The sequence below is a fragment of the Heterocephalus glaber genome, unplaced genomic scaffold (genome assembly GCF_053883595.1).
Source record: "Heterocephalus glaber isolate CG9 unplaced genomic scaffold, H.glaber_assembly_v1.0 deba00001719, whole genome shotgun sequence".
Classification (NCBI taxonomy): Eukaryota; Metazoa; Chordata; class Mammalia; order Rodentia; family Bathyergidae; genus Heterocephalus; species Heterocephalus glaber.
In genome coordinates, this window is record NW_028258432.1 from 6,163,336 (window position 1) to 6,178,106 (window position 14,771).

Here is a 14,771-nt window from a genome sequence, read left to right on the forward strand (position 1 = left end):
TTTTACACTACCTTTGGAATAAACCTCATTCTTCATTGGACAACTTAAAGGCTTTGTTTCTTTAAAAATTTAAATTTTAATATGTATACTACTTTGGCATTCCCTTAATTTTGAGATGCACTGATCACTGTGCTTGAAAAAGACAAGACTGAAGATTGTACTATGAAATTTATTGAGTAATTTTCATAAATTTATCAAATGAGAGATTTTTAGATTTTTGTATTCTGCGTAGTTTTAAAATAATAGTAGTTAAAGAGAGGCTAGTAAGTTTGATGCTGTTCTTGCCAAACAAACTCAGCCAAAATCTTTAAAGTAACAAATGGGAAAAGGATGACTAATCGTTCTGTATCTGAGTACATTTTCCAAAATGTTGGAAAGGAACTTCTGAATTGAAATCTTGAATGTATTGAATCTGTCAAGGTACACAGCTGGTGCCTTTGTAAATGTTCATTATCTATCTTATTTAATCAGGTGATAAGTGGTGTAATGTAGCAAAGCTGAAGAATAGAACTCAGTTGTCACCTTTTGTGAACAAGTTGGAGTTGTCATGTTACTGTGTAATTGGTTTGCTTTAAAATGAATAATAAATTTAATAAAATACAACATTGTCTTGTTTTTTATCTACTTATTGCTATGATTTATACATAAGAAATAATGCCTAGTGTCTAAGGTACTTTTATGAAGTAATATGATAGTTTTTTCATGTTAGTGTCAGTCTCTCGATCAGTTGAGACTTAACACTAAGGAGCTTGTTTAAAAATAAATAGAAATAAAAACCTTTACTTGATTACACTAACTAGTTTTGCCGAAAACAAGTGAGGAGATCTAAAATAACTCTAGAAGTCAATCTAAAAGAACTATAATTTATAATACATTAAAGATTTCAAATTATTTAGTAGATTAAACTAACTTCTTTTATTGTGGTAAGCCTCTTAATTTATAGTTCAGAGCAGGTTAATTAAAAATTTTTTGGTTAGGTGATTCATTTGGGAAGTTAGGTCAGAAAGATCTTGAAAACACAAGATTTAACAAATGGAATTTGTTAAAAGTAATCACTGTTCAATTTTAAAATAATTTCATAAAAAAACTTTATTCTTGAAAGAGTAAGGCAAATTTGTTTTTTTTCCCCCCTCCCATTTTTTTTTATTTATTTTTTTTTATACCAGGGCCACAGCCATCTCTGGGAGTTAGTTTTGGAACGCCATTCGGCTCAGGTATTGGCACTGGCTTGCAATCAAGTGGCTTAGGTTCTTCAAACCTTGGAGGTACACTTTAACTTTTCTAATATTTCATTGAACTATTATACATTTGAAATGATACTAGCCTGTAAAAAGTTTTCTAAGAGGATCTGCTGCTATTTTGGAAGTTAAGATTCCATCTGGCAAAAATGATTCTCCAAACATAATCATTGCTTTCTAGTACTAGATTTAGAACTTAAAGAATCATTCCAACTTCTGTGATTAGTAAATATAAAAAAGTATTAAAATTAAGTGCTAGGGGTGTTCATATTTTCAAATCAATATGATGACATCATGAACTTGAGTTATTTAGTTTTAATAAGTTTAATTTTAATTAAATTTTTAAAACTAGTCTTCGTATTACTTGGAAATCCAATGTGCAGCTGATGGTATACATTCTAATCCTTGTCTTTTTTTTTTCCCTAAAAATGGAGCACATTAAATGGGGAATTCATTATAAAACAGCTTGACTTCTGTTCATTTCTAAGCACTTTTGGCATACTTGCATATATATGTATATATATATACTTGTATACATAAGCAATTGAGCATATTTTATTAGTTTCATAAATTAAGGCAAGTCTGCAAAAACATTAGATAAATACAAATGCATTCATAATTCTTTGGTACTGTTAATTGAAAGTTCTTTGTGTTTTGGCAAATGTATTGTAATATTATGCATAAAGTTCCCTTATTTCCACTAAAGTACATATAATAGGACTTATAAGCTATTATCATTAATTAATATAGACTATTCTATATTAGAAATTACTGGAATCCTGACAGGCAACCTAATTTCCATCATTTATAATTGTTTGCCATCCTATTTCCTAGAGTTATAGTTAGTGATAACTGTAAAACTCAATATTTTAAGTAAGCTATTGCAAAATCTGAAAAGAATTTGAACTATTTATATAGTGCACCTAGGGCTTCAAGTACTCTGAATATCTTCATTTACTTTGTGTGATGAAAAATCCTTCAAATTGTGAAAATTATCACGTCAAAAAACATGATGCCCCGCTGCTAGTTTCTCACTGTTAACATTGATGGTGGTATGACAGGCATCTATTGTTATGGTGGAGTATTATATTGTGAGCTTTTCAATGGTAAGGATTCTTAATGAAGAATGTTTTGGTAAATAGCAGAGTAAAATTATCTTAGTGTTTACATTGTTGTGCATGTTATGCTTATTTATGAAGTTAGTCTTTTTTTGTGTGTTTTGCAAATGAAATACCCATCAGGTGCATATATTTAAAACTCTAAAATCATATTTGAATAGTCAGTAGAATTTCTAACATATCTGGGGGGAAAATATCAATATGACCTTGATTTTTATGGCCTTATTCTTTAAAACTTACTGATGGGTCATAAACTTAGCCTAAATAGTTATAAATAAATGTTTTATTTCAGAATTAATCTGTTTCTTAAAATCTTATGCACAGGAATAAATAGCAGATTTCCTTAATAAGGCAATGTTTTTCAACAGTGTATTATGCCTTTGATACTTTTCAGTTTTACTTGTGAGCATCCTTTAACCTGTGTTTTATGTACCATTGTATATTTCTCTATTACCCTTCCACTAGGATTTGGAACTAGCTCTGGTTTTGGATCCAGCACCACAGGGGCCTCCACATTTGGATTTGGAACAACAAATAAACCCTCAGGAAGTCTTAGTGCAGGTTTGTGTGTTTCTGCCTGAGTTCCAGGCGAATTTAAAGGTGCAAGTTATTTAATTTAAAGGGATAACTCTTGTTATTTTCAGTAATCTAAAAAGGTCCCTGACTCAGTTTCCACTAGGTCCCTGATTCAGTTTCTACTCTCTTAATGGACCATTCAAGGCCTGATCATATAGCTTTATTTCTTAAAAACTAAAGGACAAGTATGTGAAGTATTTTTAATGAGACTTCTTAGTTTAATTTAATAATCATATCCTCTCTTAAAACTAAATACAGATAAATTTGAGCCCTAGTACTTCATGATAAAACAGTTTTCTTCAGTATTGCAAAAATGAACACATTATTACAGAAGTTTAATCCAATTTTTATCATTATTCATTCAACAGAACTATTTTTGTTCCAAAGAAATGTTCTTCAGTTCTAAGTCCCTTTGATTTTAAGAATACTGCCGTCTTATAAGTGATGATTAATTTGGTTTTCTTCCATTTTTGGAATAGTTGTGATCTTTTGACTGCTAGTAGAAAATTTACATAGAGTTTAAAATCAGCAATTTTTTAGTGGAGTAAGATATAAAATTTAGTGGTATCAAAACTATAATACATTAGTTGAGTAGGCAGTAAGAGTGCTTGATCTTTATTATACAAGGGCTCTTATAAATTTAAGTTTAAATACGTACTGCCTTTGGTGTGTTCATTGTCCTAACATTGTGAGTTGAAGCTTTCTTGGAGGATTTAAGATTTCAAGACTGATTCCAAATGTTGTGAAAGTCTCTCTTCCAAAAATTTTTGGTGAGGCTGAGGAGGAAGACGTTTGAAGAGTTTTAATTAATACGAAAGTGTCTGATAAATTCTGTGTTTTCTATAGATTTTATTTAATCTGTGCTGAGGCTTCTCTTTTGGCCTAATTACTAAGCTTATGTGTTTGAGGGTTCCTCTTAATTATTAAATTGTTTTTCTGTAAAATCCCATGTTAGAAATTCAAGTCCCTAAGATATTTGCTATTCTTACAAATTATGTCTTCTTTCAGAAAGAAATTTACTGCTCATCTGTTTTTTATATGATTTGTGTGAGTGCATGTGATTTCACTTCTGATATGAATATTTTCTTCCCTAAACATAAGGGTTTGGCAGCTCAAGTACATCTGGGTTTAACTTCAGCAATCCTGGCATCACGGCATCAGCTGGTTTGACTTTTGGGGTGTCCAATCCTGCATCTGCAGGTTTTGGAACAGGAGGACAACTCCTTCAGTTGAAGAAACCTCCAGCTGGAAACAAAAGAGGAAAAAGATAAACATGGGTGGATGTTTTGAGAGAATCCTTAGCAGCACCATTCATTCTATGAGTCTGTTTTTCTAGGGATGCAGCAGTTGAATTGCATCCCAGGAGATTTATAAAGTTTTGATATTTTTCCCTACTCTGGAATTTGAATGTTGTTTGCCATACTGAATATCTTTTTTCTTGTGAATTTAAAATCTGGCTGTGTTTTTTCCTTGTTATTTTTGATTCTCTATGTAAGAAATGTTGTAATTACATCACTATCAGTAGTGGTAAAAAACCATTAGTCTAAAACCTATTATTTAACCTAATGTTAATAGTAATGTCATTGTTCATAAGGTTTACATTCTGTGAATATATACACATTGGTTTCTTACACAGATAGTATGAAGTCCAGGGCCTATTCTAGAATTAGTTTGTTCCTTGATACAGGCCTTTTAAACGACACTGCAGGGCATCTTGTGAATGAATATATATGTAAATATATACAGAATAAAACAATTGTGTGTGCATATAAAATATATATTTACAGACCTAAAACTTTTGCCTCAGACTGTTCTCCCTTTTCAAGGGTATTCAATTTTTCAACTTTTACACTTCCAATCCTCACTGCTTATAGAATGATGAGCTAGAGATATTTCCTCTCATTTAATATGTTTGCTTAAAGACTTACTGAATGGTTACTGGTGTAGATATGTGACCGAGTCGCCCCAGTCTTTTCCATTTTTGTTTCCATCTTAACCTTTAGCAGCTGCTCCAAATGAGGAATGCTATAAGACTCATCAAACGGATTTTAACAGCTTTTATATGTATTTTCATATTGCTTCTGTGAGATCTTGCATATCTGAGATGGACGTTCAGGAGCATACATATTTGAACTCCAGACTGGTGTTCTGGGGGCAAAGAGCTATTAAGCCAAATTGATTCTATGCAGGTGAAGGATGCACTATTACTTTAAGTGAAAACTTTTCTAACTATTCCAATTCAGAGTTCTTTCTTATAGGGCTATTGATACTGACACCAAATGGAGTGGCTTCTCAGCCTCTTAAATGTCTTAAGTAAGTGCTTAATTTGGAATAGAGAAACAGTATATTTTAAGACAGAAAAATATTCTTTGTAGCAACTCTACTCTCCCTAGTTGTAACAGTGAACAGAGCTCCAGGTACAGGATAGACATGTCAGGTTGCATCTGTGTAATATTTATCTATATTCCCACTAGTGGTGACAGGTGGGTAAAAGAGAATGTTAGTCACAATTTCAAGAGAGAAACCGTTAAGTACACAAGCCAATTTATCTTTCAGGTACAGTTTGCAGATGGGATATAAACACGGTATTTCATTGAAAACAGTTTAATTTTTTATACAGAAAGTTTTGTACATAATGTACATCAGTGACTATTTTCAGAATCATTTTCACCAACGTACCTTTTTTTCTAAAATAGGTATTGCATATATAAATATGTATACACATATATATTTTTAGTATATCACTAGTTGGGTTTGATTATAAAAGTGCTGTCAGATCTGTTTTTATTTATCCGCATACTGCAATGATTGGCTTTTTTGAATGGAAACTTTTGCACCTTTCTGCATTAAAATTAGGAAAATTATTTGTCTTTGAGCACTAAACTTGTTTTATTCTTGCATATTTCTGTAATATGGTTATCTTCAGATCCAGATCATGGGAGAGGTTAGGAAAAAGGGTGTGATTTTGTATCATTGTCAGAGTTAGGACACAATTAGAAAACTTTTTAAAAAGGCATTGCATTGTACTGCAAAAATCTGAATATATATATTTTTTTCTTTATATATTTTACTCTTTAATATGTTGAACCACTGGAAATTTGTAAAAGATTAATTTGTGATGAGTTTAAGTGTTGTCATTGTCTCCATTGTCTTCATTTTGTCTAGAGCCTATTATAGAAACAATAAAATTTATTGTGTCAGTGGCTTTGAATCTTCATAGGTGTCGATAGTTATTCTTGATACATAATTTTATTGTCCTGTCATTCTGTTTGGTTGGTTAGTGTTTTCACTGGTTTATACATCTTCCTCTTTTTTAAACAAAGAACACAAGATAGATAATAAGTTCTTGTCACTTGTTTTTGTCTTTTCTCCAAATTACAAAAACATTAAACATTTTAGTTGTATGGAAGAATATTGACTATAAAGACCCCTTCAGCTCCCAGCCCAACCCCACCTCTTCCCTAGGGTGTTCTCTCTAATGGTTTGGTATATATCCTTGTAAACTTTTTAAAAACACCTTTTTCAATGTATGTGTTTAACCATCATCTTTTCTCTTTTTTCTTTTCTCTCATTTTCTCATTTTTTAACATCTTTCAGATCCTTCCCTTTTCTTCAACAAGTGGGGTAAAATCTACATATTCCACGAGTTGCTTTTTTTCCATTAATGGTGTATCAACATCTTCCCATGTATGGATGTCTCAAGTGTTCGACTTTCTCCTGTTGCTGGCCAGTTAGGTTCTTTCCACTTTGTTAATTTTACAAAAGAAATTCCAGTGCATGTCCTTACACATGGCATTTTGTGCTTATGTTTGATCCTAGAAGACAATTGCTGTGAAAGGGCACTTGTCAAAAGGCCTTCCAAAAAGGCTATATAAGTAAGCAGTCCTACTAGTATGCATGAATACTCAATTCCTAGCTTTCTTTAACCCTAGATATCAATCCTAATGAGTATTTGTGAAGTTGAACTTCTAAATTTAGCCTTCGTCTACTTTTTATACCAGGTTATTTAGGGATTTTTTTTTTTTTTTTTTGGTGCCAGGGACAGTACTCAAGACCTTGTGGTTACCTGGCAGGTGCTGTAGTGCTGAGCTACATCCCCAGCCCTCGGATTCTTTTAAATGATTTGTAGGAGCTCTGTTAATTGACTGATACTGCTATTTTTTCCTGAGATGCCTGGAGCCAGCTGAGTTGACAACCCTGCTTTGATCCTTTGTCTGTCATCCTGTGCAAATTACTTAACTTTTATAGATCTCAGCTTCATCATCTGAAAAATGGGCTTAATATACATGGGTGATTATATTAACAATTCATATTTTAAAGCACTTGGGTAGTATAACCCCTGACATGCTACAGCTTCATGCAACAGTACCTCATTGTAACCATGGTAGCTGGGTGCTTTATTGCAGTGATAAAGAAGCTGTCTTGTCATGTTTATTTTGGGGGATGGGGTGGGTATTTTAGGACACCTTTTTATTAGTACATGTTTGTAATTCATGCAATATATAATCATCTTGGGGAATGGTTACATGTACATATTACAGCTTGTCTTTTTTTTTTTATTAATCCTTATCCCTCCCCTTCCCCCTCCTCCTCTGGTTCCCCAATCACCTTTTTCATACCTGTTGATACTGTTTGTCTTAGTACATGTTATGGCTTACAATGTTTGCATTGGGGTTATTAGGTTCCTGTACATGGCATAGCTTTATTCCTCTCATTTCCCCTTCCCCTCTTCCTTTCCCCTCTCCTGTTCCCTTGGACCACTTCACTATTAGATGAGATCTGTCCCCTTGCCCCTTTCTTGTATCATTTTCTTTTGTTTGTACTTTGCCTCACTCAAATGAGGGATACTATATGGTATTCAAGCTTGTGTGTAGGACACTTACTCTTTATGATGAACTTCGATGCCTATTTTGTCAAGTTTGATTATTCTTTTAAAATTTTCAAACAAATAGTATACTCTGGGGAGAATTGCCATGTTAGTACGTTAAACATAGTATATTCATTTATTGTCATTCCTTTAATTAGGTTTTGCAGTTTTTTTTTAAAGATTGTTAATTCTTTTCCTTAATAGCATCATGATTTTATTTCTGAATTGGGTTTTTATCCAGCAGTAGGTATAAGAATTTGTATTAGACTCTACTTGATATTTTCCAGGATACTGGCCATGTTAGTCCCAGGGTCTTGTCACTTCATAACCCTGGCTTGGTATGTGCTTCAGAAAGTCCAGTGGAGCCAAGCTTAATGTCCTATTAATCACAAGTAGTGGTTATTATTCTATATTTTGGCAAGAAATGAATTTAAACAGTGCCTTTAGAAATACTATAATAGGATATTTTGTAAAAGATTTGGTATCAATGGTTTGTCAGAAGATAATTTGCTTTAACATCCTCTTTCCTCTCTCTTCCTGTGAATAAGCTTGTCTACACTGTACTTTTTGAGTGGAAGGACCTAATTTCAGTCTCATTCACAAAGTCCTTGCCTATCACAACACACCCCGCATTTACTGAGTGTATAGTTGTCCTGGCATGTAGTCATAACTTTTATATACTTCCCTTTCTGTAATCTCAGTGTTATTCTGGGGAGCAGAAATACCCACTTTATAATATAGAGGAACTGAGGCCTAGGTTAAGCAATTTTCTTGATGTCACATGGGTCTTCAGTTGGAGCTGAGGTTTGAGCCCAGATTTGTTGAATTCCAAGCACAGTGTTGACAGGGATCACATACTGATGCTCATGCCTCACCTTGACAAAGGAACTAAGGGTAATAGTGACCATACAGTGATGTGGGAAGTAAATGTGTGGTAGACTGGATAAGGGCAAGGTAAGGTGAGGACCAGGGGGTGTGGGATTTTAAAGAAAGGAGAATGTTATCTGGGGTGTAAAGATGATTGAAAGAAGCAAGAGCTGTATTGTGACCTTTTCCTGCTGTTTGCTATAAAGTGGTTCATGGAGAAAAACCTCTTGTCCCAGCAAAAGGGATGGGTCCCTGCACACATTAGAAATGGTAAAATGAGCAATTTTGATTGAGCCTTAGGAGCTGCCAAAGAGAAGTTTCCAAGAAATTTCCAGCAAAGCTTGTGTGACTCCTGAAACCCACAAGAGCACTTTTATGCTCTGACCAACAGACGAGGTCCCCTCCCCCCTCCTCCCCCTCTCTCTTTCGAGAGGGTCTCACTCTAGCCCAGGCTGAATTCAAACTCGTGATCTTCCTGACTCTGCCTCCCGAGTGCTGGGATTGCAGGCATGTGCTGCCATGTCTGGCCAGACTATGTCTTCTTGCCTATAAAGAGAAAAACTGAAACAGGTCTTTTTAACGAGAATGATGCAAACAGGTGAGAAGCCTCAGGTTTTGAGACAGCAGAAGATGGAGAAGTAGGGATTACTAGAAAAAAATTGGTTCTATCTCAGACTGGTTTTTGCCTTTTCTTGTTCATTCAATTGAATGCATTTTTTCCTCTTCTATTTGTCAGTAATAATTTTTTTAAAAGACTACCTCTTAAAGTTTGCAGTGCTAAAGAGTGTTTAACTTGGAGAGGATTTCTTGTCATTCCCATCCCTCTGAATCCCCTTGTACCTGGTAGCAATTGAACTTGATAAACATTCTGTATCATTCGCTGTGTGTAAGGCATTGCTGGGAAGTTAGGGGACAGACATACAGGCAGGATATTGTCTACACTTAATGTTAGCTAACACTCAGTGGCAGTGCCATTAAGAGCTCCTCATATATTAACTCATGTAATCTTTAGTCTTATGAGACCATTGTTTTTATAGATGAAGAAATAGGCACAGAAAAGTTAAACACTGCCCCTTGCACCCTTCACCACTCCCACTCCATACTGGGGATTGAACCCAGGCCTTTCTGTGTAGGCTCCCTCTATCACCAAGCTCCATTTCCAGCCCCAGCCCCACTTTTTGTGGTACAGGGGATTGAACCCAGGGAGGCACGCTTGCACTGAGCTACTTCCTCAGACCTAATTTTTATGTTGAGACAGGGTCAGAAGTTGCCAGGCAGGCGTCAAACTTGGGAAACTCCTGCCCCAGGCTCCCCAAGTAGCTGGGATTACAGGCACATATCATAGCACTGTCCCCAGCCCTTTCGAAATTAAAAAAAAATTTATATATAGTATATTTTGAGACAGTCTCATTGAATTGCCTAGGTAACAGTCACCTAACTAGTAGTGGATAGTCTGGAATTCAAACTGAGGCACAAATTGCTTTCTATCTGCAAATTATAAAGTGAGACTTAAGTATAAAAACACATATTCTTTTTAAAAAAAAAAAAATTATTGAGATTAGCCCAGCACCCGGAAGGAAGCTCCCCCACTGCCATCCCAAGCTCCTAGGGCAGAAAAGGTGAGCCACTCGGGCGCCAGAAGCACCCCGCCCCCCGCCATGGAAATGAGAAGACACATAGATAAGCCTCAAAAACAGACTTCCAGGTCACCTACAGCAACCCCAAAGGGAAAGGAGATGGAACAATCTGATACTCCGCCACCTGGACCCTCTGAACTGGCAACAAAAGAGGATCTGGGAAAAATGAAATCAGAAATAATTACTCAGATAACAGCAAAGATTGTGCTCATGGTGCAAGACATGATTAATAAATCTAGAGAGGACAGAGATTAAAAAATAGAGGATCTGAGGAACATGATGGAATCTCAACATAGGAAACAAATGGAATCCATAAAACAGATGCAAACAGATTTCCAGGAGATTAAAAATCCATCGAAAGTCTGCGCAGCAAAATGAACCAATGTGAGGATAGAATTTCATATAAAGAAGAAAAATTTCCAATTAGTGACCAGGAAAAGAAAAATTGCTTTAAAATTGTAAAGGAACATGAGAAATCAATCCAGCAGCTTCTAGACGATCCAAAGAACAATAGCATAAGACTGATTGGAGGAGAGAGTGCAGATGGACATAAAAAAACTCCTCACAGAAGTGATGGCAGAAAACTTCCCAAGGAGGGGAAAAAAACGACATACAGATAAGTGAGGCATATAGGACTCCAACTAGCCTTAATAAAAAAAAAAACTACACATAGACATATAATAGTTAGGATTCCAGGAATCCAACAGAAGAACAAAATTCTACAAGCAGTGAGAGAAAAGAAACAAATCACATACAAAGGAAAGCCCATCAGAATCACAGCAAACTTCTCAATGCAAACCCTCAAGGCAAGAAGAACTTGGAGTGATGTATTTCAAGCCCTAAAGGAAAACAGCCTCCAACCCAGATTGGTGTACCCTGCAAAACTATCTTTCAAAATGGATGGAGTAATAAGATACTTTGATGATAAAGAGCACCTCAGGAACTTCATGAATACCAAACCGGCACTCCAAAAAATTTTAGACAATACCCTAGGAAATGACAATGAGGATCACAACCCCAGGAAACCCAGCAGAATGAATCCATTGGGTGTGACAAATTAAACATAAAGGGGGAGAACCCAACAAAAAGAAAAAGTCATGACAAGGCATTAAAAACTTTTAACTTTGTCTCTGTAATGAGTGTATAATTCAGTCTTATTATTGTACTGATTAGTATTTTTCTGATTCTAGAGTTGCACACCTTTCCTTGTGCTATACTGGCTATTTAGCATCTTCTTATGTCTACTTTTTAATTGGGTTGTCTATTAATGAGCTCTAAGAATTCTTTATATATTCTGGTCATAGGTTATATGCATTGTAAATATGGTCTGTTTAAGGACTACTTTTCATTTTAATGATGTCATATGAAGTTCTAAATTTTGATGGACTCTCATTTATCAATTTCTTTCTTTTATACATCATGTCTTTTGTATCCTAGGTAGTTCTTGCCTACCTTGAATTCATAAACGTTTTCCCTTATAATTTCTTCTTAAAGTTTTATACTTTTAGGCTTTCATATTTAGGTTCATAGATCCCTTCAAGTTATTTTCATGTATGGAAAAAAAGGGTTGAGGTTAATTTTTTATATATGGATACCAGGTGTTCTAGTGCCATTTGCTGAAAGCACTGTCTCTTCCTCGGCTCTTGAATTAAGTTTATGTTCTATAAAATGCTAATGTTAAATAATCTTTCAAAACTCAGTGGGCCATATATGTGTGGTTCTATTTCTAGATTCTCTGTTTTATTCCAATGATCTATATGTCTTTCCTTACACCAACACTGCCTTGATTACTATAGCTTTAGAAGAAGTCTTAAAATTAGGTACTAAACATCTTCCAACACTTTTTCTTTTAACTTTTCTAGGTCCTTTGTACTCCTACCTAACTTTTAAATTTCAATATCCAGTTCTTCATTTATAGCAAGTAAACACCGACCTGAATTTTTATATATACCTTGTGTTTTCTAATCCTGCTAAATTCAAATACAAGTTCTAGGGGCTCCTAGAGATTTCTTAGTATTTTCTCTGTAGATGATCATTTCATCTACATATAAAGATTTTGTTTCTGTCTCGCCAATCCTATCCTAATTGCATCATTTTATTGCCAGATTATTTTTGTGGGGCCTAGGTTTCAAAGTTTAATGGACAGATAAAGAGTAAGCATATCTGCCCTTGTTCCCCACCTTAAGGAGAAAGCATTATATCTTCTCCATTCATATAAGGCATTTTTATTGGAAGTATGGAGTACATGTCTTTGATCTGTTGAGAAGGTTCTGTTCTACTTCTAGTCTCCTGATAGCTTTTACCATGAACAGCTGTGGAATTTAGTCCAATACTTTTTCTCCAACTAGTGACAGGATCATATGGCTTTTTCCTTTCCTCTGTTTAAATGATGACTTTTGGGGGTGGATCTTCCAATGCTGAACCAACACTGCCATCCCTGTAACAAAACCACTTTCTACATCCTGCCAGATCTGACTTCTAATAGTTGGTTTTGTTAAACAAATTTCTATCTATGTTCATATTTTTTTCTTCTATTATCTTTATCCAGTTTTAGGATTAGCACAATGTTAATTTCCTAAAATGAGGGGAGAAGTGTTCCTTCTTTTTTCTGCTTTAATTGTTTGATATAATTTATCAGTTAAAATGTATATGAGTCTGCAGTTGTCATATAGGTAGGTTTTCAAGCTAGGAATATACTTTCTTTAATAGGTGCTATTCAAATTTTATATTTCCTCCAGAGTTAGTTTCATTAATTTGTCTTCCAAGGTACTTCTTAGAAGTAGTCAAATTTATTTCAGAACAGATTTTTGTAATATGCTTTCTATATCCTTTTAAATTCTGTAAAATCTGTGGTAATGTCTCCTACATCTTAATATTGTAATTTAAAAAATGTATAACTGATATTGTGTAACAGGAAGAAAAGGTCTAAAGGAGCAGGGGAACTGGGAGGGGTAGGGGAAGGGAAAAAAGGGAAAGGAAAAAATATGAGAAGAGGAAAAAAATGGAAACAAGGTCTTTGCAAATAGGGAAGGGTGGAGGGGGTGAAGGGAGGGCAGGGGAAGGGGGAAAAAAATAAGAACCAAGATACTCATGTAATGGTACAAGATCCCAATGATGAATGTAATTGTATTTTATAGCGAAAATGTACCAATAAACTTAATGGGGAAAAAAATTCTTGAGATTAATTTAGCTTGGAACATTAAAACACTTAAGAGATTATTTTGAGCAATGAGTGTGGATATAATTTATATTTATGAAGTATTTATATTTTAAAGAGCTACTTATTTATTTAATTAAAAACATTTGGGACTCAGGGTATATATAGCTCAGTGGTAGAGTATCCATCTGGTGTGCATGAGGCCCTGGGTTTGATTCCTAACACTGCAAAACAGTAATATAAAATTGAACAACATAGAGGAATTTAAAATAAAAGGCCAATAGTACTTAAGTTTCTTTGTCTGGATACATACCGCTTTTCCTCATTCTTCATACTAGCTGCATTGCAGATATGTCCATATTTTGTTTAGTTCCTTTCAGTGAATGTTTAGGTTGTTTCTACATTTTTTTGTTTGTTTATTTGTTTGTTTATGGTACCGAAGATCAAACTCAGGACCTTACGCTTGCGAGGTAGGCTGCGGAACCACTCAGCTAAATCCCTGGCAGTACTTTTTTGCTATTAGAAATAATTCTGCCTCTCAGGTGATAATTTTGTTGGCATTTTTTAATGAGAGAATTTCTCATGTAGCTATTAGGCCATCTCCCCTCCCTCCCTTCCTTTCTATTTTGGTTTTTTGAGATGGTCTGACTATGTAGTTCAGGCTGACCTTGAATTCACTGTGTCCTCCAGGCTGGCCTCAAACTTGTGGCAATCCTCTTGCCTCAGCCTCCTGACTACTGGGATTATAGGTATACACCATCCTGCCTGGCTTATTTTTAAGACATCTAGATGTAATCATTTTTTATTTATAGAAATATTTGAAAAAATTTTTTTGACCTAATCTTGGACCTTGTAACTTCTTAAAATGAAAAATTTCCTTTTTCAAGTTGCTTTTAGATATATTTAATATTTAAAATATTTGTGTTATGAAATGTTTCACAGTTAATCTTTTCACTACTGCTTATGGAAGTTTTTTGTGTCATCATTTTTTTCATATCCAAAGGTTTATTTGACAGAAATACAAAGTGATATCATGAATAGAGAGAGAACCCTGCTTAGTGAAGTTTAAAGCTTGTCTGGTTTTAAAAAGCTGTCAAATACTACAAATGACACAAAGTGCAGGCCTGGGGATTTAGCTCAGTGGTTTTGCCGCCTGCTGTACAAGCTCAAGGACCTGAGTTTGATCCCTAGTACCAAAAAAACCCCCCCAAAAATAGATATGACACAAAGTGCAGAAATAAAATCACTATATATATATGGTACTGGGGATCAAACTCGGACCTTGCCTTTGCAAGGCAGGCGACAGAACCA

At 34.7% G+C, this 14,771-nt stretch overlaps 1 protein-coding gene across 7 annotated transcripts in view; it reads left to right on the forward strand.

Moving 5' to 3' along the window:
• The window catches only part of Nup58 (nucleoporin 58), a 69,762-nt gene that overhangs the window by 34,932 nt on the left and 20,059 nt on the right, over positions 1-14,771 (forward strand). For 3 of the 7 annotated variants that reach the window (XM_087199436.1, XM_004854828.4, XM_021236337.2), the window contains 3 exons: positions 1,167-1,265; positions 2,822-2,917; positions 4,034-6,147. In XM_087199436.1, the coding sequence (XP_087055562.1) occupies positions 1,167-1,265; positions 2,822-2,917; positions 4,034-4,203 (365 nt within the window). In that variant the 3' untranslated portion in view covers positions 4,204-6,147. Of the gene's footprint in view, positions 1-1,166; positions 1,266-2,821; positions 2,918-4,033; positions 6,148-14,771 lie in introns of those variants that run through there. The other 4 variants (XM_087199437.1, XM_021236338.2, XM_013075871.3 and 1 more) reach the window with 3 other exon arrangements.